General features: G+C 40.2%; 4 protein-coding genes across 5 annotated transcripts; all 4 read right to left on the bottom strand.

The window, feature by feature from the left end:
• Nucleotides 1-356: 356 nt before the first annotated feature.
• LOC113470914 (suppressor protein SRP40-like) lies at nucleotides 357-7,249 on the bottom strand. The gene is made up of 8 exons (XM_026829695.1): nucleotides 7,244-7,249; nucleotides 7,084-7,187; nucleotides 6,631-6,709; nucleotides 5,582-5,706; nucleotides 3,160-3,245; nucleotides 2,451-2,579; nucleotides 1,018-1,145; nucleotides 357-428 (listed from the first exon to the last, which is right to left on the bottom strand). The coding sequence occupies exons 1-8, from the start codon at nucleotides 7,247-7,249 to the stop codon at nucleotides 357-359; spliced, it is 729 nt and encodes a 242-aa protein (XP_026685496.1).
• A 5,707-nt stretch (nucleotides 7,250-12,956) lies between these two features.
• Nucleotides 12,957-16,804, bottom strand: LOC103517681 (protein pxr-1-like). Its single transcript, XM_026829696.1, has 5 exons — nucleotides 16,789-16,804; nucleotides 15,149-15,276; nucleotides 14,474-14,575; nucleotides 13,541-13,799; nucleotides 12,957-12,964 (listed from the first exon to the last, which is right to left on the bottom strand). The coding sequence occupies exons 1-5, from the start codon at nucleotides 16,802-16,804 to the stop codon at nucleotides 12,957-12,959; spliced, it is 513 nt and encodes a 170-aa protein (XP_026685497.1).
• Nucleotides 16,805-18,140: 1,336 nt separating this feature from the next.
• On the bottom strand, nucleotides 18,141-23,744 carry LOC103517682 (serine/arginine repetitive matrix protein 2). The gene is made up of 8 exons (XM_017447544.1): nucleotides 23,740-23,744; nucleotides 22,919-23,152; nucleotides 22,378-22,536; nucleotides 21,054-21,201; nucleotides 20,387-20,541; nucleotides 19,109-19,291; nucleotides 18,414-18,596; nucleotides 18,141-18,246 (listed from the first exon to the last, which is right to left on the bottom strand). Exons 1-8 carry the CDS (start codon nucleotides 23,742-23,744, stop codon nucleotides 18,141-18,143), a joined length of 1,173 nt encoding a protein of 390 aa, XP_017303033.1.
• A 759-nt stretch (nucleotides 23,745-24,503) lies between these two features.
• On the bottom strand, nucleotides 24,504-26,922 carry LOC103517678. Of its 2 annotated transcripts, none has more exons than XM_008482723.2 (3): nucleotides 26,438-26,906; nucleotides 26,215-26,298; nucleotides 24,504-24,979 (listed from the first exon to the last, which is right to left on the bottom strand). In XM_008482723.2, exons 1-3 carry the CDS (start codon nucleotides 26,487-26,489, stop codon nucleotides 24,810-24,812), a joined length of 306 nt encoding a protein of 101 aa, XP_008480945.1. In that variant the 5' UTR covers nucleotides 26,490-26,906; the 3' UTR covers nucleotides 24,504-24,809. The 2 variants fall into 2 exon arrangements, with proteins under 2 accessions (XP_008480945.1, XP_017303035.1); XM_017447546.2 differs by having other exon boundaries at nucleotides 24,851-24,979; nucleotides 26,184-26,298; nucleotides 26,438-26,922.
• Nucleotides 26,923-27,333: the final 411 nt, after the last annotated feature.

The following is a 27,333-nucleotide window of genomic DNA, read 5'->3' on the forward strand; positions in this document are numbered from 1 at the left end:
TAACTAATAACGAGGAAAACTTATGGTTCAGAGAACTAAAAATAAAAAAACCTCTATCGGGGCCCCCATACGCCTATCGTTTAAAATTAGCAAATGTCCATTACTTAAGTGTTTTCTATGTTTTCAAAGTTAGAAAAATTACCTAATAGTTAATCTTAAGGCAACTTGTTTGCCAAATTTCATACAAATCCGACAAACCATTCGAGAATTGAAACAAACAAACTCGTTGCAATATCGTCAAGTTAAAACTTGAACCTCACTTCTTCGTTTAAAAAAAGTACACAAAAAATCAAGACGAGTTGAAATAACAAGGCAAAATTGTTGTGTTGGTAATTTCAAAGAGATAATAGGTATAGTCAATTCTTGTGCTTTTTGTGTTTCTTATGCTTCTTGTCCTTCTTTTTTTTCTTCGGTCCAGAGTCACTTGTCTGTGCGGAAAAGGAGAAAATAATGGGAAAATTAGTAATAATAAAAACTGCGTTAAGCACACTTTTTTTATGAAGTTTCCATTTATTAGAGTTCAGTACAAATCTCTCTATTGAATAAATATTCAACAAATGGTATACCCATCCGTAAAAGTCAGAGTTTGTGCCACGGATGGGGAGTTCATTAAATACTCGCCAGCTAGTCACAAATGTTGTTCCCTCTTCATACACCTCGATAGATTTTATGACGACTTTGAACTCGAACCACCAGCCTCTAGATTCAAAGTCCAACGCGCTGACCACTACACAAGTTTGATAAATCAGTCATTTAAATTACTAGCTAAGCCAGCCTAGTTAGCTTAGTTGGTAGTGCGTCTACCTTGTAAGCGCTAGCTTAGTTGGTAGTGCGTCTGCCTTGTAAGCGCGGGTTCGATTCACACTTAAACTTCAAGATTTCACATCTAGACTGCAACTTGTTCACACTTAAACTTCAAGTTTAATTGTGAACAGGCCCTTAACATGAAAATTGGCGTATAGTACAAGTTGCAGTCTAGATGTGAAATAGCCCTTAGTCATTACATTCTAAGCTTACCTCACTGTCCGAGCTGCTGGCGTTCTTTGCCTTGGATTTCTTTTTCTTTTTCTTCTTCTTTTCCTTCTCCTTTTCACTGTCATCCGAATCGCTGTTTGCCTTCTTCTTTTTCTTCGCCACTACTTCACCTAAAACGAGAAATCGAAAAAGAAATCTGGTTAACCCGTGAGTACACGCACATAGGGAAAAAATCTCACACGCTCGGCAAAAACGGTAGAACTTGTTCAATATTGGCCCTAACCTTCCCGTGAGTACACGCACATAGGGAAAAAATCTCACACGCTCGGCAAAAACGGTAGAACTTGTTCAATATTGGCCCTAACCTGTCGGGACCTAGGGTAGCTGTTAATTATATGGTTCCCTAGATGTGACCACAGTCCATTGACCTATTTTCAATTCCAGTTGCCCGTGACGTGGCGGAAAGTTCGAAGCGGCAACAGAATGTGAGATTTTTTTTCATCACGCGTGTACTGACGTAACTTTTTTTTTCTCGTTTTTTAAAAAAAGTTTTTCTCTTCTATTGGTTCTGTTACAAACTGTTTAGTTTAATTTAATGAGATAATTACTTTGGGGGGTGGGCTAGGCGACCTGTAGGGAGAGAAAAGAACAGAATAGAATATAACATGAGTAGTCCAATTCCAAAAGTGGACACTTTTAGGGAAAACACGAAAAACTCATCTTTTGAACCAAGCAGGAAATTTTAATGGCCTTGAGCCAGCCTAGTTAGCTTAGTTGGTAGTGCGTCTACCTTGTAAGCGCTAGGCCGCGGGTTCGATTCCCGCCCGAGGCGGATTTTATCCTGATGGGATAATGTTCCGGAACGGCTGGCTTTCTCCTATCCTGTCTTCCTTCTCTCTTCGATTTCGGGACGATAAGACCATAGCAGTTACAGTTCCCTCTGTCAAACCTCTTGGAAAAAAAGGGCCTTGAAAAAAAGCCCAAATCGAAGGGAATCTGTTGGTACATATGGTATTACTGGCAAAGTTGACATTAATTAGTTATATTAAGATCACAGTTCCGAGATGTCCAGTTTTCGCAGAGTTAAAAAAATTGTCTCCTTTTGAAACTGGGCTACTGTAACTTATTTACACTGTCAGGATAAGACAGAAGTCTTTTACACACTCACTTTCGCTGTGATTTCAAACAGCTGAATTGTTCTGCCAAGGGTAAGCGTCCCCCGCAAAAGTCAGCAGCCCGTACCTACTCGATCGTCCGGATAGCAACCACTCATAAAGTTGCTTAACTTAAGTGATCCGATAGGAACTGGTGCATTCAATGCTATGTCGCAGGTTAGTTATAAAGTTCAAATTTCGCACAATCTAACTACAAATTCACACACAATCACAAAAAGAGAAAATATTCATCTATGTTAATCTATTTTGTGATTGTGTGTGAATTTGTAGTTAGATTGTGCGAAATTTGAACTTTATAACTAACCTGCGACATAGCATTGAGGGAGGGGGCGGGGCTGCTTTCACTTCGGGTTTTTTCGAGCGAGGTGGCGAAGATGAACGAGAACGAGAGTGGTGCTTCTTTTTCGGCGCGGGGACTGAGTGCTTTGTCTGGGAAAAGGATGAATAATAATGAGGATATTAAATGGAAGGGTTTAATTCAAGAAGAACAATCAAGTACTGCTGGCTTTTTACTTTCCTTATCCTATAGGAAGGAAAGTAATGTAATCGGGTCAAAATTTCGATGGTCAGTTTTTAGTGTCAAAAAGGTCCCTAGAGCCTAAATCCAAAGATTCAGCCATTGGTCCGTGTGTGTGTGTCTGTCTGTCTGTAAACAAAATATCTCGAGAACGGTAAGAGCTAGAGACTTGAAATTTGGTATGTAGCTGTCAAATTTGAGAATGTGACACGAAACTTTTGGTTAAGATCGGTGCAACGGTTGGCGGCATTTTACCACTTTTTGGCGATTTTCGATGTAATTTAACAATATCTCGGGAACGGTATAAGCTAGAGACTTGAAATTTGAAATCCTTAGCAGTTCATATTGATGTTAAGTTAATTAAAAATAATGATAAAATCGATTTGAAACTTGGGTGTCACTTCTCTCGGTCTATCAGTAAGATATCAACAAAAGAATAGATCAAACAATAACAACAACAAACAATTTACAATTATAAAAATAAGAACTCACTCACCTCTTCATCATCATCATGATAAGCAGAACTCTTGGAATCTTTCTTGCTGGAACTGGAGCTCTCCTTGTTACTCTCACTGACCCTGAAATCAAAACAGCGGCGAGAGTAGATCTTGAAGCGGTAGAAAGTGTGAAAAGTGGAAGCGTTAAAGATGGCTGAAGGTCTGGAAGAGGGAACTGAAGGTCTTGAAGGTGATGCTTGAAGGTTACGGAGGCGTTAGAAGGTCATGAAGATGGCGAGGCGATTGAAGGTCTGGTAGCTCAAGATGCTTGAAGGTTACGTGCCATTTGAAGCTTTATCGTCAGTTGCTTGAAGGTCTAGTTGATGGCGATATGTCAGCAGGACGGCGCCGTCGGCGACCTACTGGCGGACGTTCCCAGTCGACGGACGCTTCGACGTTCCGAAGCAGCAGGTAAGCGACGGTCTCGACGACTGAAGACACTGCATTATATTTTTGTTAAATCCTTCCATTTTCCTTCGCCTATTCCCGTGTACAGACAGGGTCGGCGCTTTTCGTCAGCCTTTCAATCAGCCCTAACTAGGGTGATCGCTTTGGACTGACATTTGGTTTTGGCTACAAATTTTACGAGTGGATACCCTTCGCACTCAACCTTTGCTATTTCTTTAGCAAGGGAAATTCAGGGTTCAGGCTGGTATACTCCCTGCTTAAAGTCCCCCACCAGCCTGATTTTTATTTTTAGCCAGACTCAAAGGATCGATTAATTTCCCCAATTTTACGCACAAATTTTTGTATTTTTTCCCCCCTACTTCAGGAAAGACAATAAGAGACAAATACTGACCGTGTTGATGATGATACGCGGGCAGAAGATTTCTTCTCATCTACGGCACTGGTAGCAAAGTGTGAAGAGTGGAAGCGTTAAAGATGGCTGAAGGTCTGGAAGAGGGAACTGAAGGTCTTGAAGGTGATGCTTGAAGGTTACGGAGGCGTTAGAAGGTCATGAAGATGGCGAGGCGATTGAAGGTCTGGTAGCTCAAGATGCTTGAAGGTTACGTGCCGTTTGAAGCTTTATCGTCAGTTGCTTGAAGGTCTAGTTGACGGCGATATGTCAGCAGGACGGCGCCGTCGACGACCTACTGGCGGACGTTCCCAGTCGACGGACGCTTCGACGTTCCGAAGCAGCAGGTAAGCGACGGTCTCGACGACTGAAGACACTGTTTGCCTCGACGTTCTTGAAGACTCTTTGCGGTGCAGCTCCTGTGGCTCCCTGGGCTGAAGCGACGATGCAGCAGCGGCTATCGAAAAATGTGGGACGACCCGTCGAGAGGCAGTGACCTTTTCTCGGTGGAGTGACCTTGCGACCTTTTCGGAGACTTTTACGTGACCTTTTGGGACTATTGGGGCTAATGAGGAGGAAATTTTTCCCAGATCATTAATACAAATGTTCTCAGTAAATGGTGTCAATAAAGTTATAATGAAATTGAATGAAAATAATAACTAATAGATACGCTTCACTTTGGAATTAGTAATGCCTCTCCTCATGAGCCCCACTTAGCGAATTAGTTATTACTAGCGTATTAGTTATTATTTTCAATTCTCAGTAAATGGTGTCATAATAAAGTTATAATGAAATTGAATGAAAATAATAACTAATAGGTACGCTTCACTTTGGAATTAGTAATGCCTCTCCTCATGAGCCCCACTTAGCGAATTAGTTATTACTAGCGTATTAGTTATTATTTTCATTTCATTTATTTACAATTTCTTTTTACACATCACAATAATATTACTATACCTATGGAATAGGCATAGGTACATAATTATAATCTAATAAAGTTATAATGAAAATAATAACTAATAGGTACGCTTCACTTTGAAATTAGTAATGCCCCTCCTCATGAGCCCCACTTAGCGAATTAGTTATTACTAGCGTATTAGTTATTATTTTCATTTCATTTCATTTATTTACAATTTCTTTTTACACATCACAATAATATTACTATACCTATGGAATAGGCATAGGTACATAATTATAATCTAACGTCTAACCGACCCTTTATAATCTTCTAAAAGTCTAATCAGTCTAAACCGCTATAATCTTTTAAAAGAGGGGCCACGAGCTTTAGATAAAGGGGAAATGGTCTCAGTTTGCGAAAGGAAAACACTACAGTTTTCACTCAAAGGGTGTATAGGTACTAACCATGCTCAACATCAGCTGAATGCTCACTTCTCGGGGATATCAGCAATGCTCTCTCCAGCCAGGAGTTTCGATTTCCGCAGCGACTGTAGTGCTCTCTCGCGGCTAAAAGTCTAATCAGTCTAAAACGCTATAATCTTTTAAAAGAGGGGCCACGAGCTTTAGATAAAGGGGAAATGGTCTCAGTTTGCGAAAGGAAAACACTACAGTTTCCACTCAAAGGGTGTATACTAACCATGCTCAACATCTGCTGAATGCTCACTTCTCGGGGATATCAGCAATGCTCTCTCCAGCCAGGAGTTTCGATTTCCGCAGCGACTGTAGTGCTCTCTCGCGGAGTTTAGCCTCCAGGTCAGTGGTGTTGGGTGGGGGACCCTCATCAGAGTCCTGTAGGAAAGAATATGATGGATGAACGTCAGTTAATAGAGCAGTTGCGCTTACTTAGGTGAGGTTTCTAAGTCGAAGAGTAGAAAAAATTAAGAACAAAGGATTTTATTTTTCGTCTACGAGTTCTCTCACCCAACTATATTGACAGTGCGAGACTTTTGGGATAAACCAAAAGATGTTGCCTTATTCCTGGACATGGACCTCAGAGAAGTAGAATATGATGGATGAACGTTGGTTAATAGAGCAGTTGCGCTTACTTAGGTGAGGTTTCTAAGTCGAAGAGTAGAAAAAATTAAGAACAAAGGATTTTATTTTTATTTTTCGTCTATGAATTCTCTCACCCAACTATATTGACAGTACGAGACTTTTGGGATAAACCAAAAGATGTTGCCTTATTCCTGGACATGGACCTCAGAGAAGAACATACCGTAGAAATTTGATGACTCGCTGCCTGCTGCTACAACAACAACAGATCCGGAGATAAATCGATTTAAAATTTGTGTGCATTTCTTAACCTCCAACATATCAACCTAAACAGCTAAACACATAACATTCTTTGAACTTTTTCGTTAGAACAGCAAACAAAAATTGAAATGTTGACCTTTTAAAATTACTTTTCCAGAGTTTTATTCGTTTGTTTGCCAACTTTCGATCCCCCAAGAAGGGGGGACCCTTCTTGGATCTTTAGAATCCTGTAGGGGTGTTCTGATTGAGTCCTATCTATCCATACTTACATCAGAGCCCTTATGTTTCTTATGCTTCTTCGCCTTCTTGTGCTCTTAAGTTAATTAAAAATAATAATAAAATCGATTTGAAACTTGGGTGTCACTTCTCTCGGTCAATCAGTAAGATATCAACAAAAGAATAGATCAAACAATAACAACAACAAACAATTTACAACTATAAAAATAAGAACTCACTCACCTCTTCATCATCATGATAAGCAGAACTCTTGGAATCTTTCTTGCTGGAACTGGAGCTCTCCTTGTTACTCTCACTGACCCTGAAATCAAAACAATTTATTATTATATTTTTGTTAAATTCCTTCCATTTTCCTTCGCCTATTCCCGTGTACAGACAGGGTCGGCGTTTTTCGTCAGCCTTTCAATCAGCCCTAGCTAGGGTGATCGCTTTGGACTGACATTTGGTTATGGCTACAAATTTAACGAGTGGATACCCTTCGCACTCAACCTTTGCTATTTCTTTAACAAGGGAAATTCAGGGTTCAGGCTGGTATACTCCCTGCTTAAAGTCCCCCAGCCTGATTTTTATTTTAGCCAGACTCAAAGGATCGATTAATTTCCCGAATTTTACGCACAGATTTTTGTATTTTTTTTCCCCCTAATTCAGGAAAGACAATAAGAGACAAATACTGACCGTGTTGATGATGATACGCGGGCAGAAGATTTCTTCTCATCTACGGCACTGGTAGCGGAATTCTTGCGGAATGGCGACGGTGTTTGCGATAAACTGCGGCAGCCCTGAAAACGAAGAAAAAAAGTGATGTTAAATTTCACGATTTTCTTCCGTTGATGACCTTCATTTTTGATATTGAAACGATTACTGCTGGGTTCTACAGGCTACAAGCGAGCGGTTGTAGCCAATACCAAATGTCAGCCCAAAGCAATCACCCTAATTAGGGCTGATTGAGAGGCTGACGAAAAACGCCGACCCCGTCTGTACACGGGAAAAGGCGAAGAAAAAGAAGAAGAATGCTGAGTTCTAGAGTGAACGAATTCTCGCGAGTAATGCGTTTACGAATTGTACGTTCTACACAAAAAGAGTTGGGAACAAAGAGCCAATCCGGGAAAGTGTCTAAAGACCCAACATGAAAAAAAAGGTTTCGACAAGGTAAGTACTTCGCAAACTCTTGTTAAGTGATTTTCACTTTTTTTTTTCTTTTTACAGCAAAACCTCTCTGGTTTTATAATATTTATTTTCTTTTATTGGTTCAGAGAACTAAAAATAAAAAACCTCTATCGGGGCCCCCATACGCCTATCGTTTAAAATTAGCAAATGTCCATTAAGTGTTTTCTATGTTTTCAAAGTTAGAAAAATTACCTAATAGTTAATCTTAAGGCAACTTGTTTGCCAAGTTTCATACAAATCTGACAAACCATTCGAGATTGAAACAAACAAACTCATTGCAATATCGTCAAGTTAAAACTTAAACCTCACTTCTTCGTTTAAAAAAAGCACACAAAAAATCAAGACGAGTTGAAATAACAAGGCAAAATTGTTGTGTTGGTAATTTCAAAGAGATAATGTATAGTCAAAATGTATTTTTATATATACACTAGTCAATAATCAAGATTAGAGAAAGAAAATTATCATACCTATCTAATATCTAGATCTAAAAACGCTAACAGAAAACACCTGAATAAAAAACATAGATTGCATACAGTACACCTCCGTAGTGGTTATTACACTGGCCTAGATGGCAGGAGAGTCCGGGTTCGATTCCTGGTGAGGTCGATAAAATATTGAAAAAAAAAACATACTAGCTCATCCATAAAGGGGAAAACACCTGAATAAAAAACATAGATTGCATACAGTAAACCTCCGTAGTGGTTATTACACTGGCCTAGTAGTCAGGAGAGTCCGGGTTCGATTCCTGGTGAGGTCGATAAAATATTGAAAAAAAACATACTAGCTCATCCATAAAGAGAATTGAGTTAAAAAGGTGTGCCGAGATTTTTGGGGCTGATTTTTTGAGGACAAGAAGGGGAACTGATTGAAATTTTAAATAAGACTTAGCAAAAGGTAAGGTCCTTATGAAGCTGAGAGGCTTAAAGGTAGGTACCCCCTCTCTGGTCTTTTAACACACTAATGGCCGGTTCTACCTGTTATTTTGACCATGTTAGACTATTGATCCGGGGTTAATCTAACACTGTCATCCCCTTATGTTTATCAACAACTGAATCACTGAAAGAAAAAAAAATACTAGCTCATCCATAAAAGGAATTAGTTAAAAAGATGTGCCGAGATTTTTGGGGCTGATTTTTTGAGGACAAGAAGGGGAACTGATTGAAATTTTAAATAAGACTTAGCGAAAGGTAAGGTCCTTATGAAGCTGAGAGGCTTAAAGGTAGTAGGTACCCCCTCTCTGGTCTTTTAAAACACTAATGGCCGGTTCTACTACCTGTTATTTTGACCATGTTAGACTATTGATCCGGGGTTAATCTAACACTGTCATCCCCTTATGTTTATCAACAACTGAATTGTTTATTTAGAGTACTTATTTCAACCATTTTTTTACCAAGTAGGTAGATTTTTTTTAATTAAGCTTTTACTACCCATTGATTTGTTAACTTGTTATCTATCATAATAATAAAGAGTCATTAGATTAGACTGTTTCCCCTAAAGATATGTTTTTTTTTTTCTTCCTTTCTTTCTTTCTTTACTTGATACTCTGTTCTTGAAGATCTAGACTTCTAGGTGGATAATTCTGTGATACCTTAAAGAAAGTCTCTTATCGAATTTTAAAATACCTTAAGAGAAGAGATAAATAAAAAACAAAAGCTATCATCATTGCTATTTTGATTTTGGAGACTGCTAATCGTTACGGTAAAAAATATACATAGATGAAGTGATCCAAATCAGCCCTTTTCGTACAATACACGTTCCAGACTTCTAATATTTCAATAGGACTCATCAAAAAGTCGTCCCAGAAATGGGTCAACTGCTTCCAATAGGACTTAAGTTCAAAATGGTTCCAATAAGACTTACCGCGTGCTAACACATATTAAGTAGTAATTCATGAAAACAGTGGATTAAATATACAGAGTGGTAGAGTCAAGCGCAGCTTTTCACCTGGAAAAGAGAACAGAAGGGAGAAAATGTGTTAAATTTATACTGGGTATCCTTTGACGGCTTGTAGGGAATTTAGGTAAATGTACACATAATTTTGAAGTTACATATTGAATTGAACTTTCATGATAAAAAATAAGGAAAGTAAAAAGTACCTTATGTAGGTACTTTTTGGTGGTACCTTATGTAGGTAGTGTATATGGAAAAAATAGAGATTTTGTACAATACACGTTCCAGACTTCTAATATTTCAATAGGACTCATCAAAAAGTCGTTCCAGAAATGGGTCAACTGCTTCCAATAGGACTTAAGTTCAAAATGGTTCCAATAAGACTTACCGCGTGCCAACACATATTAAGTAGTAATTCATGAAAACAGTGGATTAAATATACAGAGTGGTAGAGTCAAGCGCAGCTTTTCACCTGGAAAAGAGAACAGAAGGAAGAAAATGTGTTAATTTTATACTGGGTATCCTTTGACGGCTTATAGGGAATTTAGGTAAATGTACACATAATTTTGAAGTTAACATATTGAGAACTTTCATGATAAAAGAAAAAAATAAGGAAAGTAAAAAGTACCTTATGTAGGTACTTTTTGGTGGTACCTTATGTAGGTAGTGTATATGGAAAAAATAGAGATTTTAAGAAAAAAAATAAGGAAAGTAAAAAGTACCTTATGTAGGTACTTTTTGGTGGTACCTTATGTAGGTAGTGTATATGGAAAAAATAGAGATTTTCGTTGCATTTCAATTTGAAGTTTAGGTAACGAAAACCGGACCGAAAGGTCGGTCACTCACGGTCAGTTTTGTCTGAGGGGCTTTATCCTTGTCAGGCAAAACCTGACGTGAGTGTATCACCTTGAATAATAATACTACAGTTGTATGTAGTAAAAAAAAAAAAAATAATAAAAGTAAAAAACATAGATGGGAATGAAAAAGTAACCAAAACATCAGGACATGGGAAGAGACAAAGGTGTTGCTTTCCCCGCGTAGTCAAAAGGTCACACACGGAGAGGTCGAAAGGTAACTCCAAGGTAGGTCACTCAGCCGAGTAATGAGGTGGATTTTGCCGTCACAGAAGTCCTTTCTAAAGTAAAGGCCTTTTCTGAAAGAAATTCAAATTGACAATGTGTTAATTCAAATAACTTTGGAGGTCCCCCAGTCTAAATATGGGAACCACAATAAATTGAATGACATAGAAAATGGAATCACATAAGTAGAGTCCAATTTTGAAATCAAATTTTATCCTTGTCAAAGGCCCCAAAATAGCTTGAGAAATATGGTGATTTTTAAAACAAATATTGGTTTGGTGTCTTCAAAAGTTCAATTTTGTTCCTTTTTTACCCCCTTCAAAAAATTTGATAGTTTCAAACCTTGTCGTTGTCAAGGCTTACCATTGAGTTACATATTAGGGCTTACAATTTTAAAGTAAACTCAAAGTATTTAGGTAGTTATACAAACAATAGTTTTTAAAGTCCTTGACAGGATGAAGCAACAAACAGCGTAAAAATGCTGCACAGGCTAACCAGCCAGCCAAAATAAAGAATGTGCCAACGCAAAGACCGCCGGTCCAGCGTCAACCGGAAACCCAAGGACAATTTCTCAAGGTCGTTGTAATGGATTCAAGGTCATTTGTTGTAAACCTTCACGTCCCATCTCTTCATGGCTGGAATTATTTGTGTTCCTGTATGACAAATTCAAATTGACAATGTGTTAATTCAAATAACTTTGGAGGTCCCCCAGTCTAAATATGAGAACCACAATAAATTGAATGACACAGAAAATGGAATCACATAAGTAGAGTCCAATTTTGAAATCAAATTTTATCCTTATCAAAGGCCCCAAAATAGCTTGAGAAATATGGTAATATTTAAAACAAATATTGGTTTGGTGTCTTCAAAAGTTCAATTTTGTTCCTTTTTTACCCCCTTCAAAAATTTGATAGTTTCAAACCTTGTCGTTGTCAAGGCTTACCATTGAGTTACATATTAGGGCTTAAAATTTTAAAGTAAACTCAAAGTATTTAGGTAGTTATACAAACAATAGTTTTTAAAGTCCTTGACAGGATGAAGTTACCACCGGAAACCCAAGGACAATTTCTCAAGGTCGTTGTAATGGATTCAAGGTCATTTGTTATACCACCGGAAACCCAAGGACAATTTCTGAAGGTCGTTGTAATGGATTCAAGGTCATTTGTTGTAAACCTTCACGTCCCATCTCTTCATGGCTGGAATTATTTGTGTTCCTGTATGAAGAAAAGGTAATGCAACTTTATTTTGTTCTATGGCACTCCCAATACTGAGAGCGAAAAAAAAGAAAGAATAAAAGTTTTCAAGTTTCAACTGAACGTGGAGAGCAAAAGATTTAAAATCTAAATGAAAGATTGTCACCCCAATACATTTTTTTTCTGTTTTCCACTTTCAACTCTTCTGTCTATATGATCATCCAAACTACGTCAATTTACCCTATTGGAATTTGTTTTCCCATTTTTGCTCATTCCTTTCTTGTTGAATCTCACTCTGTCTTACAACCATTGCAACATTCTTATCTCTACAACAGCAACTCAAACTACCGAAAAATACTCACCTCGAAAAGGACCCAGGAATGTTCCTTGAATTTTTGCTCATTCCTTTCTTGGTGAATCTCACTCTGTCTCACAACCATTGCAACATTCTTATCTCTACAACAGCAACTCAAACTACCGAAAAATACTCACCTCGAAAAGGACCCAGGAATGTTCCTTGCATTTTTGCTCATTCCTTTCTTGTTGAATCTCACTCTGTCTCACAACCATTGCAACATTCTTATCTCTAAACAGCAACTCAAACTACCGAAAAATACTCACCTCGAAAAGGACCCAGGAATGTTCCTTGAGGGACACCTCCAAAAGACATCACTGCTTCCGGGTGAAGACCTCCAGAAGCCAAGAAATCACTGCAGTGTCCAATCAAGACTACTTAGGTGATAGAGCGTTGAAAACGGGCAGGGCTGGGAACGGTGACCAATGACTGCGGTGAACGACCCGATCAAACGCTTGGGTGAAGTCAAGTGGGTGATAGAGCGTTGAAAACGGGCAGGGCTGGGAACGGTGACCAATGACTGCGGTGAACGACTCGATCAAACGCTTGGGTGAAGTCAAGAAATGGAGTCAAACGCGTTGAACTGCGGCGAGAGTAGATCTTGAAGCGGTAGAAAGTGTGAAACGCTCAACGGTTTGTTTCAAATTCAGAAATGTTATATTTTCTGATTTCTTTATGACTGAAAAACGTAAATAAATACCCAATTATCATCAAAAGAGAAAATAAGGAAAGTAAAAAGTACCTTATGTAGGTACTTTTTGGTGGTACCTTATGTAGGTAGTGTATATGGAAAAAATAGAGATTTTCAACACTAAAAATTTCGTCAAAAACTGAATAAACTAAATTGCTATGAAAAATACATAGTTATAAACCTTAAAGAAATACAATAGAGAGTAAGGAAAAATATGTATTAGAAACAATCAACTCAATATAATTATAAAACATATCAGACAAAATATTATATAAAGAAATTATTTAGGAAAGTCAGACCAGTTAGCTTGGAGGGTAGTGCGCTTGCCTTGAAAGCGCTAGTTCGAATCGAGCCCGGAGCGAACTTTATCCGAAACAGATAAGGTTCGTTCTCGGAACGGCTGGCTTTCTCCTATCTTGTCTTCCTTCTCGAGACGATAATACTCCGTTAGTCACACAGTTTCCTCTATCGAAAACCTCTTAAAAATACATAACTTTCCTTCCTAAAGGATATGGAAAGTAACACTAGCGAACCTATTTAGCTTGGAAGGTAGTACGTCGGCCTTGTAAGAGCTATGTCGCGGGTTCGATTGCCGCCCAGGGCTGAAAAAATCAGTTTATGTTTATTGCTGAAGATGCCCTCACAGGCGAAACTAGTCCTCCTTTATAACGTAACAAATAAACAAATTTTAACCCTTTAACAAAAAGTGAAGTAGTATTCATTTTCCATACAACCAAAAAAAAAAAAGATCCTTTACCTCCTTGGTCACTTTCCGAGCTCCCCTTCTTTCGCTTCAGTTCTTTCTTGCCACCAGAGGGCGTTCGTGCATCATCGCTATTTGAATCCGAACTATCATCTCCGGAACTCCCCGAGGCTGGTTTTGGCTTGGGTTTGTCAGCGGAGGGTGGAGGAGGGGGCGGGGCTGCTTTCACTTCGGGTTTTTTCGAGCGAGGTGGCGAAGATGAACGAGAACGAGAGTGGTGCTTCTTTTTCGGCGCGGGGACTGAGTGCTTTGTCTGGGAAAAGGATGAATAATAATGAGGATATTAAATGGAAGGGTTTAATTCAAGAAGAACAATCAAGTACTGCTGGCTTTTTACTTTCCTTATCCTATAGGAAGGAAAGTAATGTAATCGGGTCAAAATTTCGATGGTCAGTTTTTAGTGTCAAAACACGTTTTGAGGTCCCTAGAGCCTAAATCCAAAGTTTCAGCCATTGGTCCGTGTGTGTGTCTGTCTGTCTGTCTGTAAACAAAATATCTCGAGAACGGTAAGAGCTAGAAAGTTGAAATTTGGTATGTAGCTGTCAAATGTGACAAGAATGTGACACGAAACTTTTGGTTAAGATCGGTGCAACGGTTGGCGGCATTTTACCGCTTTTGGACAGATTTTGACCGATTTTGGCGGTTTTCAGCTATAGCGACAAAACTGTTAGAGATGTTGTAAAAGTTAGGGTAAAAGAACACTCAAATAACCAACATATCAACCTAAACAGCTAAACACATAACATTCTTTGAACTTTTTCGTTAGAACAGCAAACAAAAATTGAAATGTTGACCTTTTAAAATTACTTTTCCAGAGTTTTATTCGTTTGTTTGCCAACTTTCGATCCCCCAAGAAGGGGGGACCCTTCTTGGATCTTTAGAATCCTGTAGGGGTGTTCTGATTGAGTCCTATCTATCCATACTTACATCAGAGCCCTTATGTTTCTTATGCTTCTTCGCCTTCTTGTGCTTTTTGTGTTTCTTATGCTTCTTGTCCTTCTTTTTTTTCTTCGGTCCAGAGTCACTTGTCTGTGCGGAAAAGGAGAAAATAATGGGAAAATTAGTAATAATAAAAACTGCGTTAAGCACACTTTTTTTATGAAGTTTCCATTTATTAGAGTTCAGTACAAATCTCTCTATTGAATAAATATTCAACAAATGGTATACCCATCCGTAAAAGCCAGGGTTTGTGCCACGGATGGGGAGTTCATTAAATATAATGAACAACTTAAATACTCGCCAGCTAGTCACAAATGTTGTTCCCTCTTCATACACCTCGATAGATTTTATGACGACTTTGAACTCGAACCACCAGCCTCTAGATTCAAAGTCCACCGCGCTGACCACTACACAAGTTTGATAAATCAGTCATTTAAATTACTAGCTAGCGGAAACAACACCAGGGAAAGGCTAGCTAGCAAGAGTAGGAATGTGATAACACAAAATAGAGCGAAAAAACTCGAAACTTCAAGACTATCAAGTAGTCCGCTTAACAATAAAATTAGTCATTACATTCTAAGCTTACCTCACTGTCCGAGCTGCTAGCGTAACTATCAAGTAGTCCGCTTAACAATAAAATTAGTCATTACATTCTAAGCTTACCTCACTGTCCGAGCTGCTAGCGTTCTTTGCCTTGGATTTCTTTTTCTTTTTCTTCTTCTTTTCCTTCTCCTTTTCACTGTCATTCGAGTCACTGTCTGCCTTCTTCTTTTTCTTCGCCACTACTTCACCTAAAACGAGAAATCGAAAAAGAAATCTGGTTAAAAACAAACACTAAAAATTTCGTCAAAAACCGAATAAACTAAATTGCTATGAAAAATACATAGTTATAAACCTTAAAGAAATAGAGAGTAAGGAAAAATATTATGTATTTGAAACAATCAACTCAATATATAAAACATCTCAGACAAAATATATAAAGAAATTATTTAAGTCAGACCAGTTAGCTTGGAGGGTACTGCGCTTGCCTTGTAAGCGCTAGTTCGAATCGAGCCCGGAGCGAACTTTATCCGAAACAGAGAAGGTTCGTTCTCGGAACGGCTGGCTTTCTCCTATCTTGTCTTCCTTCTCGAGACGATAATACTTCGTTAGTTACACAGTTCTCTCTATCGAAAACCTCTTAAACCTTAAAATCGAAAACCTCTTAAAAATACATAACTTTCCTTCCTATAGGATAAGGAAAGTAACACCAGCGAACCTATTTAGCTTGGAAGGTAGTACGTCGGCCTTGTAAGAGCTATGTCGCGGGTTCGATTGCCGCCCAGGGCTGAAAAAATCAAAAGTGATGTCAAATTTCACGATTTTCTTCCGTTGATGACCTTCATTTTTGATATTGAAACGATTAATGCTGGGTTCTACAGGCTACAAGCGAGCGGTTGTAGCCAAAACCAAATGTCAGCCCAAAGCAATCAGGAGTGATGTTAAATTTCACGATTTTCTTCCGTTGATGACCTTCATTTTTTGATATTGAAACGATTAATGCTGGGTTCTACAGGCTACAAGCGAGCGGTTGTAGCCAAAACCAAATGTCAGCCCAAAGCAATCACCCTAATTAGGGCTGATTGAGAGGCTGACGAAAAACGCCGACCCCGTCTGTACACGGGAAAAGGCGAAGAAAAAGAAGAAGACTGCTGAGTTCTACAGTGAACGAATTCTCGCGAGTACGAGTTGTACGTTCTACACAAAAAGAGTTGGGAACAAAGAGCCAATCCGGGAATCAGAAGTGTCTAAAGACCCAACATGAAAAAAAAAAGTTTCGACAAGGTAAGTACTTCGCAAACTCTCGTTAAGTGATTTTCACTTTTTTTTTTTTTTTTTTTTTTTTTTTTAATATATTTCTCATTGAAAACCAACAAAAATTTAATGATAGAACTTGGTGGAGAGGTTTTGTGAATAGTCGACCTGTTCCACCAAACAGAACGACTTAGGATATGTATGTATGTGTATGCTTTCTCTTACCTTCTTGTCTTTCTCATGAGAGCGAGGGGGAGAGGAAGTCTTGTGAGATTTCTTGTCTTCCTCATGGGAACGAGGTGGGGAGCTTTTCCTCTTGGATTTCACATCACTCGGAGAGGAGACGCGTTTCTTAACCTGAAATGGAATTTAGAAAGAACTTTTGATATTGAATTCCATTTACATCAGATGCGATTTCACTTAAGGCCAGCCACTCACTATCAGGTAGACCTGACAGGTACACCTGATCAGGTCCGCCTGTCCGATCTACCTGATAGTGAGTGACTAACCTAACATACGCGCCATTTTCCTTGATCCGACGATTCTCGCCAAGGGCGAACTTTACCCTAAACCAGGGGTTCTTAACCTTTTAGAATTGGCGGACCACTATTGAAAAACCAAAAATCTCGCGGACCACTTGAGATTATGTATGTATATGCAATCAATTGTACATTGTACACGCTATGTGACAATGGGTATGTATTAGAGGACCTATATCTACCTGTAGGAAAAGAGATAGAAAATGAGAAAAATTAACATAATTATTTATTATTTTTTTTTATGACTTTTTCCTTACTCACCTCTCGCGGACCACCTGAAACCTTCTCGCGGACCACTAGTGGTCCACGGACCATAGGTTAAGAATGGCTGCGGCGGTCCCCTGACCCGATGTTCCGTTACTCTTATCCCATCGTGAGGACCGGGATGGAGACCCTGTGGACGTGGGAGGGGCGTCGCCACTGCCTCCATTGTCCAGCTTGCTGAGAGGTAGCCGCTCCTTACTATCCCTGTGAAATAGACAGTGTTCATATGAAAAGCTAGGAGGTACATACATATTACTATATCGGAGCTTTTAAAAAAATTTGGGGAAAAAATGAGACTCTGAATGTTTTGTACAAAAGAAAAAAAGTCAGATTTTTTTTCTTTCATTTACTACATAGATGTAATTGTAGATATTGTTGATCCTACCATAGGAGAGGTCAACCGAACTTTTTTTTTCAAAATCATCTTCCTGTTTACGAAATAATCGCAAGCTACCGAAGACGATCGTAAATACTCAATTAAAATCGTCCAAAAAAATCGGTCAGACCGATTTCAATACAGATATTTCTATGTATTACCACAAATCACTCACCTTGTTTTAGACGATTCCAAAAATGGACACTTTTAGGGAAAACACGAAAAACTCATATCTTTTGAACCAAGCAGCAGATTTTAATGGCATTGAAAAAAAAGCCCAAATCTAAGGGAATCTGTTGGTACATAATATGGTATTACTGGCAAAGTTGACATTAATTAGTTATATTAAGGTCACAGTTCCGAGATGTCCAGTTTTCAGAGTTGAAAAAAATTCGCAAATTTCGCACAATCTAACTACAAAATTCACACACAATCACAAAAAGAGAAAATATTAATCTATGTTAATCTATTTTGTGATTGTGTGTGAATTTGTAGTTAGATTGTGTGAAATTTGAACTTTATAACTAACCTGCGACATAGCATTGAATGCACCAGTTCCTATCGGATCACTTAGGTTAAGCAACTTTATGAGTGGTTGTTGTCCGTACGAGTGATCGTGTAAAAAAGAAAACATACGTCTAAAATTACTTTTCACACAAAGCTAATAGATATGCGGGCATGCTTACCTTCTCCTGGGCGATTTGTCGCGTTTAGATCGCACCGGGGACTTGGAGCGACTACGCGAAGATCGCTCCTGTCGCTTTCGACCGCTATCTGCTGCCGGGGACCTGGATCGAGATCGGCTATCCGAATCGGATGAACTCGAGTGGATCACTTAGGTTAAGCAACTTTATGAGTGGTTGTTATCCGTACGAGTGATCGTGTAAAAAAGAAAACATACGTCTAAAATTACTTTTCATAGGTACAAAGCTAATCGATATGCGGGCATGCTTACCTTCTCCTGGGCGATTTGTCGCGTTTAGATCGCACCGGGGACTTGGAGCGACTCCGCGAAGATCGCTCCTGTCGCTTTCGACCGCTATCTGCTGCCGGGGACCTGGATCGAGATCGGCTATCCGAATCGGATGAACTCGAGTGTCTTCGTTTAACAGGAGAACGAGATCGACGGGATTCTTTCCTGGAAAAAAGAATGCAACAACGTCATGAACGTAACTGTACTCATACCCAATATGCAACCATGTCATGAACGTAACTGTACTCACACCCAATGTGCAACCCTGTCATGAACGTAACTGTACTCATCCCCAATATGCAACCCTGTCATGAACGTAACTGTACTCATACCCAATATGCAACCCTGTCATGAACGTAACTGTACTCGCACCCAATATGCAACCCTGTCATGAACGTAACTGTACATATATCCAATATGCAACCCTGTCATGAACGTAACTGTACATATCTCCAATATGCAACCCTGTCATGAACGTAACTGTACTCACACCCAATGTGCAACCCTGTCATGAACGTAACTGTACTCATCCCCAATATGCAACCCTGTCATGAAGATCACTTAAGTTAAGCAACTTTATGAGTGGTTGTTATCCGTACGAGTGATCGTGTAAAAAAGAAAGCATAAGTCCAAAATTACTTTTCATACAAAGCTAATCGATATGCGGGCATGCTTACCTTCTCCTGGGCGATTTGTCGCGTTTAGATCGCACCGGGGACTTGGAGCGACTCCGCGAAGATCGCTCCTGTCGCTTTCGACCGCTATCTGCTGCCGGGGACCTGGATCGAGATCGGCTATCCGAATCGGATGAACTCGAGTGTCTTCGTTTAACAGGAGAACGAGATCGACGGGATTCTTTCCTGGAAAAAAGAATGCAACAACGTCATGAACGTAACTGTACTCACACCCATTTTGCAACCCTGTCATAAACGTAACTGTACATATCCCCAATATGCAACCATGTCATGAACGTAACTGTACTCCTCCCCAATATGCAATCCTGTCATGAACGTAACTGTACATATCTCCAATATGCAACCCTGTCATGAACGTAACTGTACTCACACCCATTGTGCAACCCTGTCATGAACGTAACTGTACTCATCCCCAATATGCAACCCTGTCATGTAGAGATGGGAAAAGAACGTACGAACGAACTGTAGGAACTTGTTCTTTGAAAAAGTTCGTTCCTGAACGGAACTGTTCTTTCTGAATAATGCAACAACGTCATGAACGTAACTGTACTCATACCCAATATGCAACCATGTCATGAACGTAACTGTACATATCCCCAATATGCAACCATGTCATGAACGTAACTGTACTCCTCCCCAATATGCAACCCTGTCATGAACGTAACTGTACTCACACCCATTGTGCAACCCTGTCATGAACGTAACTGTACCACATCCCCAATATGCAACCATGTCATGAACGTAACTGTACTCATTCCCAATATGCAACCATGTCATGAACGTAACTGTACTCACACCCATTGTGCAACCCTGTCATGAACGTAACTGTACTCATACTCAATATGCATCCCTGTCACGAACGTAACTGTACTCATAACCAATATGCAACCCTGTCATGAACGTCACTGTACTCATACCCAATATGCAACCATGTCATGAACGTAACTGTACTCATCCAAAATATGCAACCATGTCATGAACGTAACTGTACATCCCCAATATGCAACCATGTCATGAACTTAACTGTACGTACATCCTTAATACTTGTAGTTAGCTTGAAAGGTAGAGCATTGTAAACGCTAGGTCGCGGGTTCGATTTCCGCCCGGGGCGGACTTTATCCTAAACAGATAAGGCTCGTTCTCGGAATGTCCAGCTTTCTCCTATCCTTTCCTTCTTTTCACATTGATTTCGGGAACATAAGACCTCGGTTGTTAGTTCCCTTATTAAACGTCTTAAAAAAATGAAGTTTGTTTACTTACTTTTTCCGTCTCTCTCGCTCGCGCTCCCTCTCCCGTTCCGCGTCTCTCTCACGTCTTTCGCGCTCCCTCGCGGCGCGCTCATGAACGTAACTGTACTCATACCCAATATGCAACCCTGTCATGAACGTAACTGTACATATCTCCAATATGCAACCCTGTCATGAACGTAACTGTACTCATACCCAATATGCAACCCTGTCATGAACGTAACTGTACTCTTCCCCAATATGCAACCATGTCATGAACGTAACTGTACCACATCCCCAATATGCAACCATGTCATGAACTTAACTGTACGTACATCCCCAATACTTGTAGTTAGCTTGAAGGGTAGAGCATTGTAAACGCTAGGTCGCGGGTTCGATTTCCGCCCGGGGCGGACTTTATCTTAAACAAATAAGGCTCGTTCTCGGAATGTCCAGCTTTCTCCTATCCTTTCCTTCTTTTCACATTGATTTTAGGAACATGAGACCTCGGTTGTTAGTTCCCTTATTAAACGTCTTAAAAAAATAAAGTTTCTTTACTTACTTTTTCCGTCTCTCTCGCTCGCGCTCCCTCTCCCGTTCCGCGTCTCTCTCACGTCTTTCGCGCTCCCTCGCGGCGCGCTCCCTTTCGATCTGACGATCTCTCTCCTTCTGGCGCGCCATTCTAGCGCGTTCGCGCTCACGAAACTCGCGCTCTCGTTGGCGCTCACGTTCACGGGCACGTTCGCGCTCACGGGCGCGCTGGCGTTCACGCTCGCGCTCACGTTCCCGCGACCGAGAGCGTCGCGAGGAGCGGCGACGTCGTGGTGGCGTCGACGAGCGACGACGATCCTGAGAACAGAAGAGTGAGATGAGACTATTATGAAGGAATTTTAAGTCTGAAAAAATTCCTCTGTAAGCATACTTAAATGCTTGTCACAAATGTCGATCCCTACTAAATACATTAGGCTACATTTTATTACTTGATGAGTACCGGGTACCCATACCTAGGTTGATGTGTAAATACAATACTACAGAGTAATTTTTGAAAAAATACAGTACTTCAGTACCTTGAGGTCAAAATTCAGTACTTTTTTTGGACTGTACTGCATTGATAAGCCGTCAAAATTCAAAGTCCTGCTTATTTCCGCCATTACACTATTTAATATTATTATTATCTCGCGTACCCCCGGTTGAGAATCGCTTGACTATATGACTAGGGCTCGAACCACTAACCTCCAGATCTAGAGTCCATCGTGCTACCCACTACACCACTTCAAGACATTACTTACGGATCTTCTCCTATCTCTGTCTCTATCACGATCTCGGTCGGACTCGCTGTCATCCTTCTTATTCCTGTAGCTTCGCTTCTATTCAGTACTTCAGTACCTTGAGGTCAAAAATCAGTACTTTTTTGGACAGTACTGCATTGATAAGCCGTCAAAATTCAAAGTACTGCTTATTTCCGCCATTACACTATTTAATATTATTATTATCTCGCGTACCTCCGGTTGAGAATCGCTTGACTATATGACTAGGGCTCGAACCACTAACCTCCAGATCTAGAGTCCATCGTGCTACCCACTACACCACTTCAAGACATTACTTACGGATCTTCTCCTATCTCTGTCTCTATCACGATCTCGGTCGGACTCGCTGTCATCCTTCTTATTCCTGTAGCTTCGCTTCTATGATTTTATAGGTACTCGAAGACATTACTTACTGATTCTATGTATGTAGGAAAAGGCTAGGAAGGAGAAGAAATACTTACGGATCTTCTCCTGTCTCTGTCTCTATCACGATCTCGGTCGGACTCGCTGTCATCCTTCTTATTCCTGTAGCTTCGCTTCTATGATTTTATAGGTACTCGAAGACATTACTTACTGATTCTATTTATGTAGGAAAAGGCTAGGAAGGAGAAGAAATACTTACGGATCGAATCAAACTCAACAAACTCAAAGATAGTGCTTACCTTTTCAGCTTCCAGTTGGTTGTACACAAATGCCACTACAACATCATCTTCCATACCAAGAAGCTGAAGCTGAATTCCCGGCGGCCTCCTGACCCGATGTTCCGTTACTCTTATCCCATCGTGAGGACCGGGATGGAGACCCTGTGGACGTGGGAGGGGCGTCGCCACTGCCTCCATTGTCCAGCTTACTGAGAGGTAGGCGCTCCTTACTATCCCTGTGAAATAGACAGTGTTCATAAGAGAATTGTCTAGCTGTAGGACTATAAACAGGGAGGAGAACAGCTAACTCTAACCATCCTAGCTAGCTGGCAGTTCCTCAAAGGATTCTCTCTGCTTTTAAAGACCAAGCACAAGTCCTCACGATGGTTGACTGCGGTTCAGGACGAGCCAGCCAATGTAGATAATGTAATTTAAATGAGAGTGCTCCCACTACACACGACACGATTTTCTTTCCGAAGTACACGTACACAAAATGTCCTTGTACGCAATGTAATTTAAATGAGAGTATTCCCACTACACACGACGAGATTTTTCTCCGAACGACAAGTGGGAATGGGCCTTATGTGTAGCTTCCAATAAAGGTTCGTCCACACTTACCTATCCGGTTCCATCTTGAGAGCCGGCGACACACTACGGGACGGGGGCCCCTCATTCTTCACTGGTGGGAACCCATTGCCCGGCGCTGCTGAATTCCCGGCGGCCCCCTGACCCGATGTCCCGTTACTCTTATCCCATCGTGAGGACCGGGATGGAGACCCTGTGGACGTGGGAGGGGCGTCGCCACTACCTCCATTGTCCAGCTTACTGAGAGGTAGGCGCTCCTTACTATCCCTGTGAAATAGACAATGTTCATGTGAGAATTGTCTAGCTGTGGGACTATAAACAGGGAGGAGAACAGCTAACTCTAACCATCCTAGCTAGCTGGCAGTTCCTCAAAGGGTTCTCTCTGCTTTTAAAGACCAAGCACAAGTCCTCACGATGGTTGACTGCGGTTCAGGACATAGATATCCCATAATCTAAATTGAAATTGCGAAGTAAAGAAAGACACGATTTATTATTATATTATGTAAAAAAGACATTTTATTTCGAAAAAATAATTAGGTAGGTATCTATAATTTAATAACAATAAAAATTAAATTTAAACAATGAAAATGAAAAGGGTGCAGGGTGGGTGGTACCTACTTGAAAGGCTAACTACTGCACTGCTTGTTAAATAGTGAGCCCTCCTCTTCAAAAATCGAACCTAATGTAAAAAGTAAAAAATCTGGAATTTGAACCAAGTTTTGAAATTATTTTTGTTCCCCGAATAGTCCTATGCCTATAATATCCGCTATTCTGATGGTATCCAGGGCCGAGAGGAGATTTCTAGCTTTCTCCCTGAATCAATCTTCCTTAAAACCTACTTAATTGAAGACTACGCCATTTTGGTCCAGTATTCATTTCACATACAACTCAATAATATTCTTAAACCTGGGCTTCCAGTCGGCGCGCCTCCGACGCGAAGTACGGGTTAGGAGGCACCTTGTTTCGCACGATGAGGAGGTTATGCAGAATGGCGTAGCTTATACCGCCAACCAATAGAAAGCCGCCGTGTACGAGCAGCATGACAAACCAGGATGGGAGACCCAGACTTTCTGCGGAAGAAGAAAAATACATACGTTCAGACCCTGGACTAAAAACCTCTTTTTTTAAAATTTTTTTGGACCGATTGCTATATTTTCTCAATACTAGTACCTACCTATAGCTTCGCTAATTCTGTAGTAATAGAAAGTAAAAAAGGCGCTTAAATATTTTTATTAAAGAGAGGAAGGTCAAGATTGTCAGGAAGGACGGGGAACAGATGCCCATTTAGAAGGGCGATGCGACCTGGGTAGCCACGTAGCCAGCGCAACGGCGATGGCGCGGCGATAGCACGTCTTGAGTGTACAAGTATTACTGAAATAGTGATACAGTAATACTGACAAAATAGATATCCCATAATCTAAATAGAAATTGCGAAGTAAAGAAAGACACGATTTATTATTATGTAAAAAAAGACATTTTATTTCAAAAAAATAATTACCTAGGTAGGTTTAATTTAATAACAATAAAAATTAAATTTAAACAATGAAAATGAAAAGGGTGCAGGGTGGGTGGTACCTACTTGAAAGGCTAACTACTCCACCACTTGGTAAATATTGAACCCTCCTCTTCAAAAATCGAACCTAATGTAAAAAGTTAAAAACTGTAAAAAGTAAAACATTACTTTCCTTCCTATAGGTATAGGATAAGGAAAGTAAAAGTCTGGAATTTGAACCAAGTTTTCGAATTACCTATTTTTGTCCCCTTTAAGAATAGTCCTATGCCTATAATATCCGCTATTCTGGTATCCTGGGCCGAGAGGAGATCTCTAGCTTTCTCCTTGAATCAATCTTCCTTAAAACCTACTTAATTGAAGACTAGGCCATTTTGGTCCAGTATTTCACATACCTACAACTCAATAATATTCTTAAACCTGGGCTTCCAGTCGGCGCGCCTCCGACGCGAAGTACGGGTTAGGAGGCACCTTGTTTCGCACGATGAGAAGGTTATGCAGAATGGCGTAGCTTATACCGCCAACCAATAGAAAGCCGCCGTGTACGAGCAGCATGACAAACCAGGATGGGAGACCCAGACTTTCTGCGGAAGAAGAAAAATACATACGTTTAGACCATGGAAAAACCACTTTTTTAAAATTTGGACCGATTGCTATATTTTCTAAATACTAGTACCTATATAAGTATATAGCTTCGCTAATTCTGTAGTAATAGAAAGTAAAATTAAAAGGCGCTTAAAGATTTTTATTAAAGAGAGGAAGGTCAAGATTGTCAGGAAGGACGGGGAACAGAGATGCCCATTTAGAAGGGCGATGTGACCTCGGTAGCCACGTAGCGCCGCGCCAGCGCAACGGCGATGGCGCGGCGATAGCACGTCTTGAGTGTACAAGTTCCCGATGAATCACTGAAGTTACGGAACGTTCCCGGATCCACTCGGGCTGGGGGAGGTTAATGTGAGGAGGTGTGGACCTTTCCGCCACCGAATAGAGGGGAAAACCTCCGTCACTAAAAACCTTAGTCAATGGATTAGAATAGAATAGAATAGAAGAGAATATACCCTGTATATACTGCGAATAAGGTATGTTACAACAGCTGAGAAACTAATTCATTGTCCAGAGTTAAGCAACGTTCCCTGACCCACTCGGGCTGGGGGAGGTTAATGTGAGGAGGTGTGGACCTTTCCGCCACCGAATAGAGGGGAAACCCTCCGTCACTAAAAACCTTAGTCAATGGATTAGAATAGAAGAGAATATACCCTGTATATACTGCGAATAAGGTATGTTACAACAGCTGAGAAACTAATTCATTGTCCAGGTGGCTCCAAACGCTGCCAAATTTGAGCTGAACCCACATACCTACAATAAACCCTTTTTACTCATTTGAGGACACATAAATAATATGGAAGCATGGAACCTAAATAATCTGTTAAAATAAATACCTCAGTGAAAACCCCTACACCAGCGACCATTTCACGGTTTTGCGCTACCTTTCTTGCGTCAAATGCAGGTTCAGGGCGTCATTATGGTTAACGCATGCTGGATTAGGGCGTCAATAAGGTTAAGCATGCAAAATTACCTCCCCATGCGTAACTATAAAGCATATCGGATTATGGCGTCACGTCGATATGATTAATTAAGCATTCAGAATTAAACTGTCAGTATAGGTAGTTACGCTACGCATGCTGGATTAAGACGTCAATTTGGTTACGCATGCAAAATTAAGGTGTCATGCAGGATTAAAGGAAAGAAAGCCCCCTTTTGTGGTTAGTAGAATTTCAGTCGAATTACTTGGTAGGCTTGCAAGTAAGGTAGATCTTACTATAATAGGTCCTGGTGATGGTTTTGCGTCCACGAAGAATTTTCCTACGTCCTTCAACTTCTTGCATCAGAATGGCGAGGACAACTGGAAAATGAGAAGAACATACTGGTCATACTGTTGAATTATTATGACCTGGGATTACCTATTTTGATACCTAAAAGCTTTGAACGACGACACAGAAGACGATTTCGTTGCCATGAAAGAGAAAATCACAAAATCTTACCAATGGCAACAAGGGCCACTCTGAACAAATTGTTTCCTTTGAATTTCCACATGGTCGCTGTCGCAATACACGAACTATTTTCAGGTCCTTATCTTCTTACTCTACAAAACAATCCAGCAAAGTCACTCAATGAAACACGAGATCACAGTAGCGTTTCAAATTGTTCCACAGTCTTCCGAGCCACAATCGAATTCGCAACAGGTTGGACAAAAATCGATTCCTTTCTATTCTAATCGAATAGTAGACGTAAAACATTGGCGCAATTTGTGTCGAAATAGTCAGAATTCACTAGAAAATCCCCGAATGGATTACTCATCTTCGTCGACTTAGTCATATTCTAACGTAGAACGAACTGAGCCCAAACTGTCGTACTTTGAAGGATCAACCGAAAGTACTATCACAGTTTTGTCACGAGAAATTCAATATCTGATGCTACACCTTACTTTCCAGGTATTGAGGGAAAAAGTTTTATCTCACATGAGGTTGCGTCAAAAATCGTTCGTAGGTATCTCCGAGGCTCGTAATAAGAAGAAATCTATAGATTATATATAGACGGAGCAGTATTTCCACCCCTCCTACAGAAGTCCCCAGGGCTCTATATGAGGGGCCCCGGGTCCCCCCTCGAGCTTTATTTTTCTCCTTTACCACTTTGAGTGCCACGTCGCACGTATGAGTGCGACAGTGATCCTAATTTTTTTTACATGCCGCACTTATAAGTGAGACACCCTTGGAGCCTACTTTAAATCACTGTACCACTCATACGTGCCTCTTTACTGTGTATTTTAAATGCCCATCTGAAAGCGTGGCCCCTGAGGATCATTTTGCAAAAAAGAAGTCTAAAATATCTTGAAAAATGGATTTTTAATGAGGAAAAGAAGAAAAATGTCGATTTTTTG

Source organism: Diaphorina citri, unplaced genomic scaffold (genome assembly GCF_000475195.1).
Source record: "Diaphorina citri unplaced genomic scaffold, Diaci psyllid genome assembly version 1.1 scaffold1928, whole genome shotgun sequence".
Classification (NCBI taxonomy): domain Eukaryota; kingdom Metazoa; phylum Arthropoda; class Insecta; order Hemiptera; family Psyllidae; genus Diaphorina; species Diaphorina citri.

Excerpts from the sequence above, each read along its gene's own strand:
- LOC103517681 (XM_026829696.1), bottom strand. Across the intron at positions 14,576-15,148 it reads CTAGCAGCTCGGACAGTGAG|ACAAGTGACTCTGGACCGAA; the intron begins GTAAGCTTAGAA and ends TTTTCCGCACAG. Across the intron at positions 13,800-14,473 it reads AGAAACATAAGGGCTCTGAT|ACAAAGCACTCAGTCCCCGC; the intron begins GTAAGTATGGAT and ends TCCTTTTCCCAG.
- LOC113470914 (XM_026829695.1), bottom strand. Across the intron at positions 3,246-5,581 it reads ATTGCTGATATCCCCGAGAA|GGTCAGTGAGAGTAACAAGG; the intron begins GTGAGCATTCAG and ends TTTTGATTTCAG. Across the intron at positions 1,146-2,450 it reads CAATGCTATGTCGCAGGTTA|GTGAAGTAGTGGCGAAGAAA; the intron begins GTTATAAAGTTC and ends TTCTCGTTTTAG.
- LOC103517682 (XM_017447544.1), bottom strand. Across the intron at positions 19,292-20,386 it reads GAGCGAGAGAGACGGAAAAA|GAAAGAATCCCGTCGATCTC; the intron begins GTAAGTAAACAA and ends TCTTTTTTCCAG. Across the intron at positions 18,597-19,108 it reads GACAAATCGCCCAGGAGAAG|GAAAGAATCCCGTCGATCTC; the intron begins GTAAGCATGCCC and ends TCTTTTTTCCAG.
- LOC103517678 (XM_008482723.2), bottom strand. The coding sequence starts at position 26,489 with ATGTGGAAATTCAAAGGAAACAATTTGTTCAGAGTGGCCCTTGTTGCC. Across the intron at positions 26,299-26,437 it reads AGTGGCCCTTGTTGCCATTG|TTGTCCTCGCCATTCTGATG; the intron begins GTAAGATTTTGT and ends CTCATTTTCCAG. Across the intron at positions 24,980-26,214 it reads CATCACCAGGACCTATTATA|AAAGTCTGGGTCTCCCATCC; the intron begins GTAAGATCTACC and ends CTTCTTCCGCAG.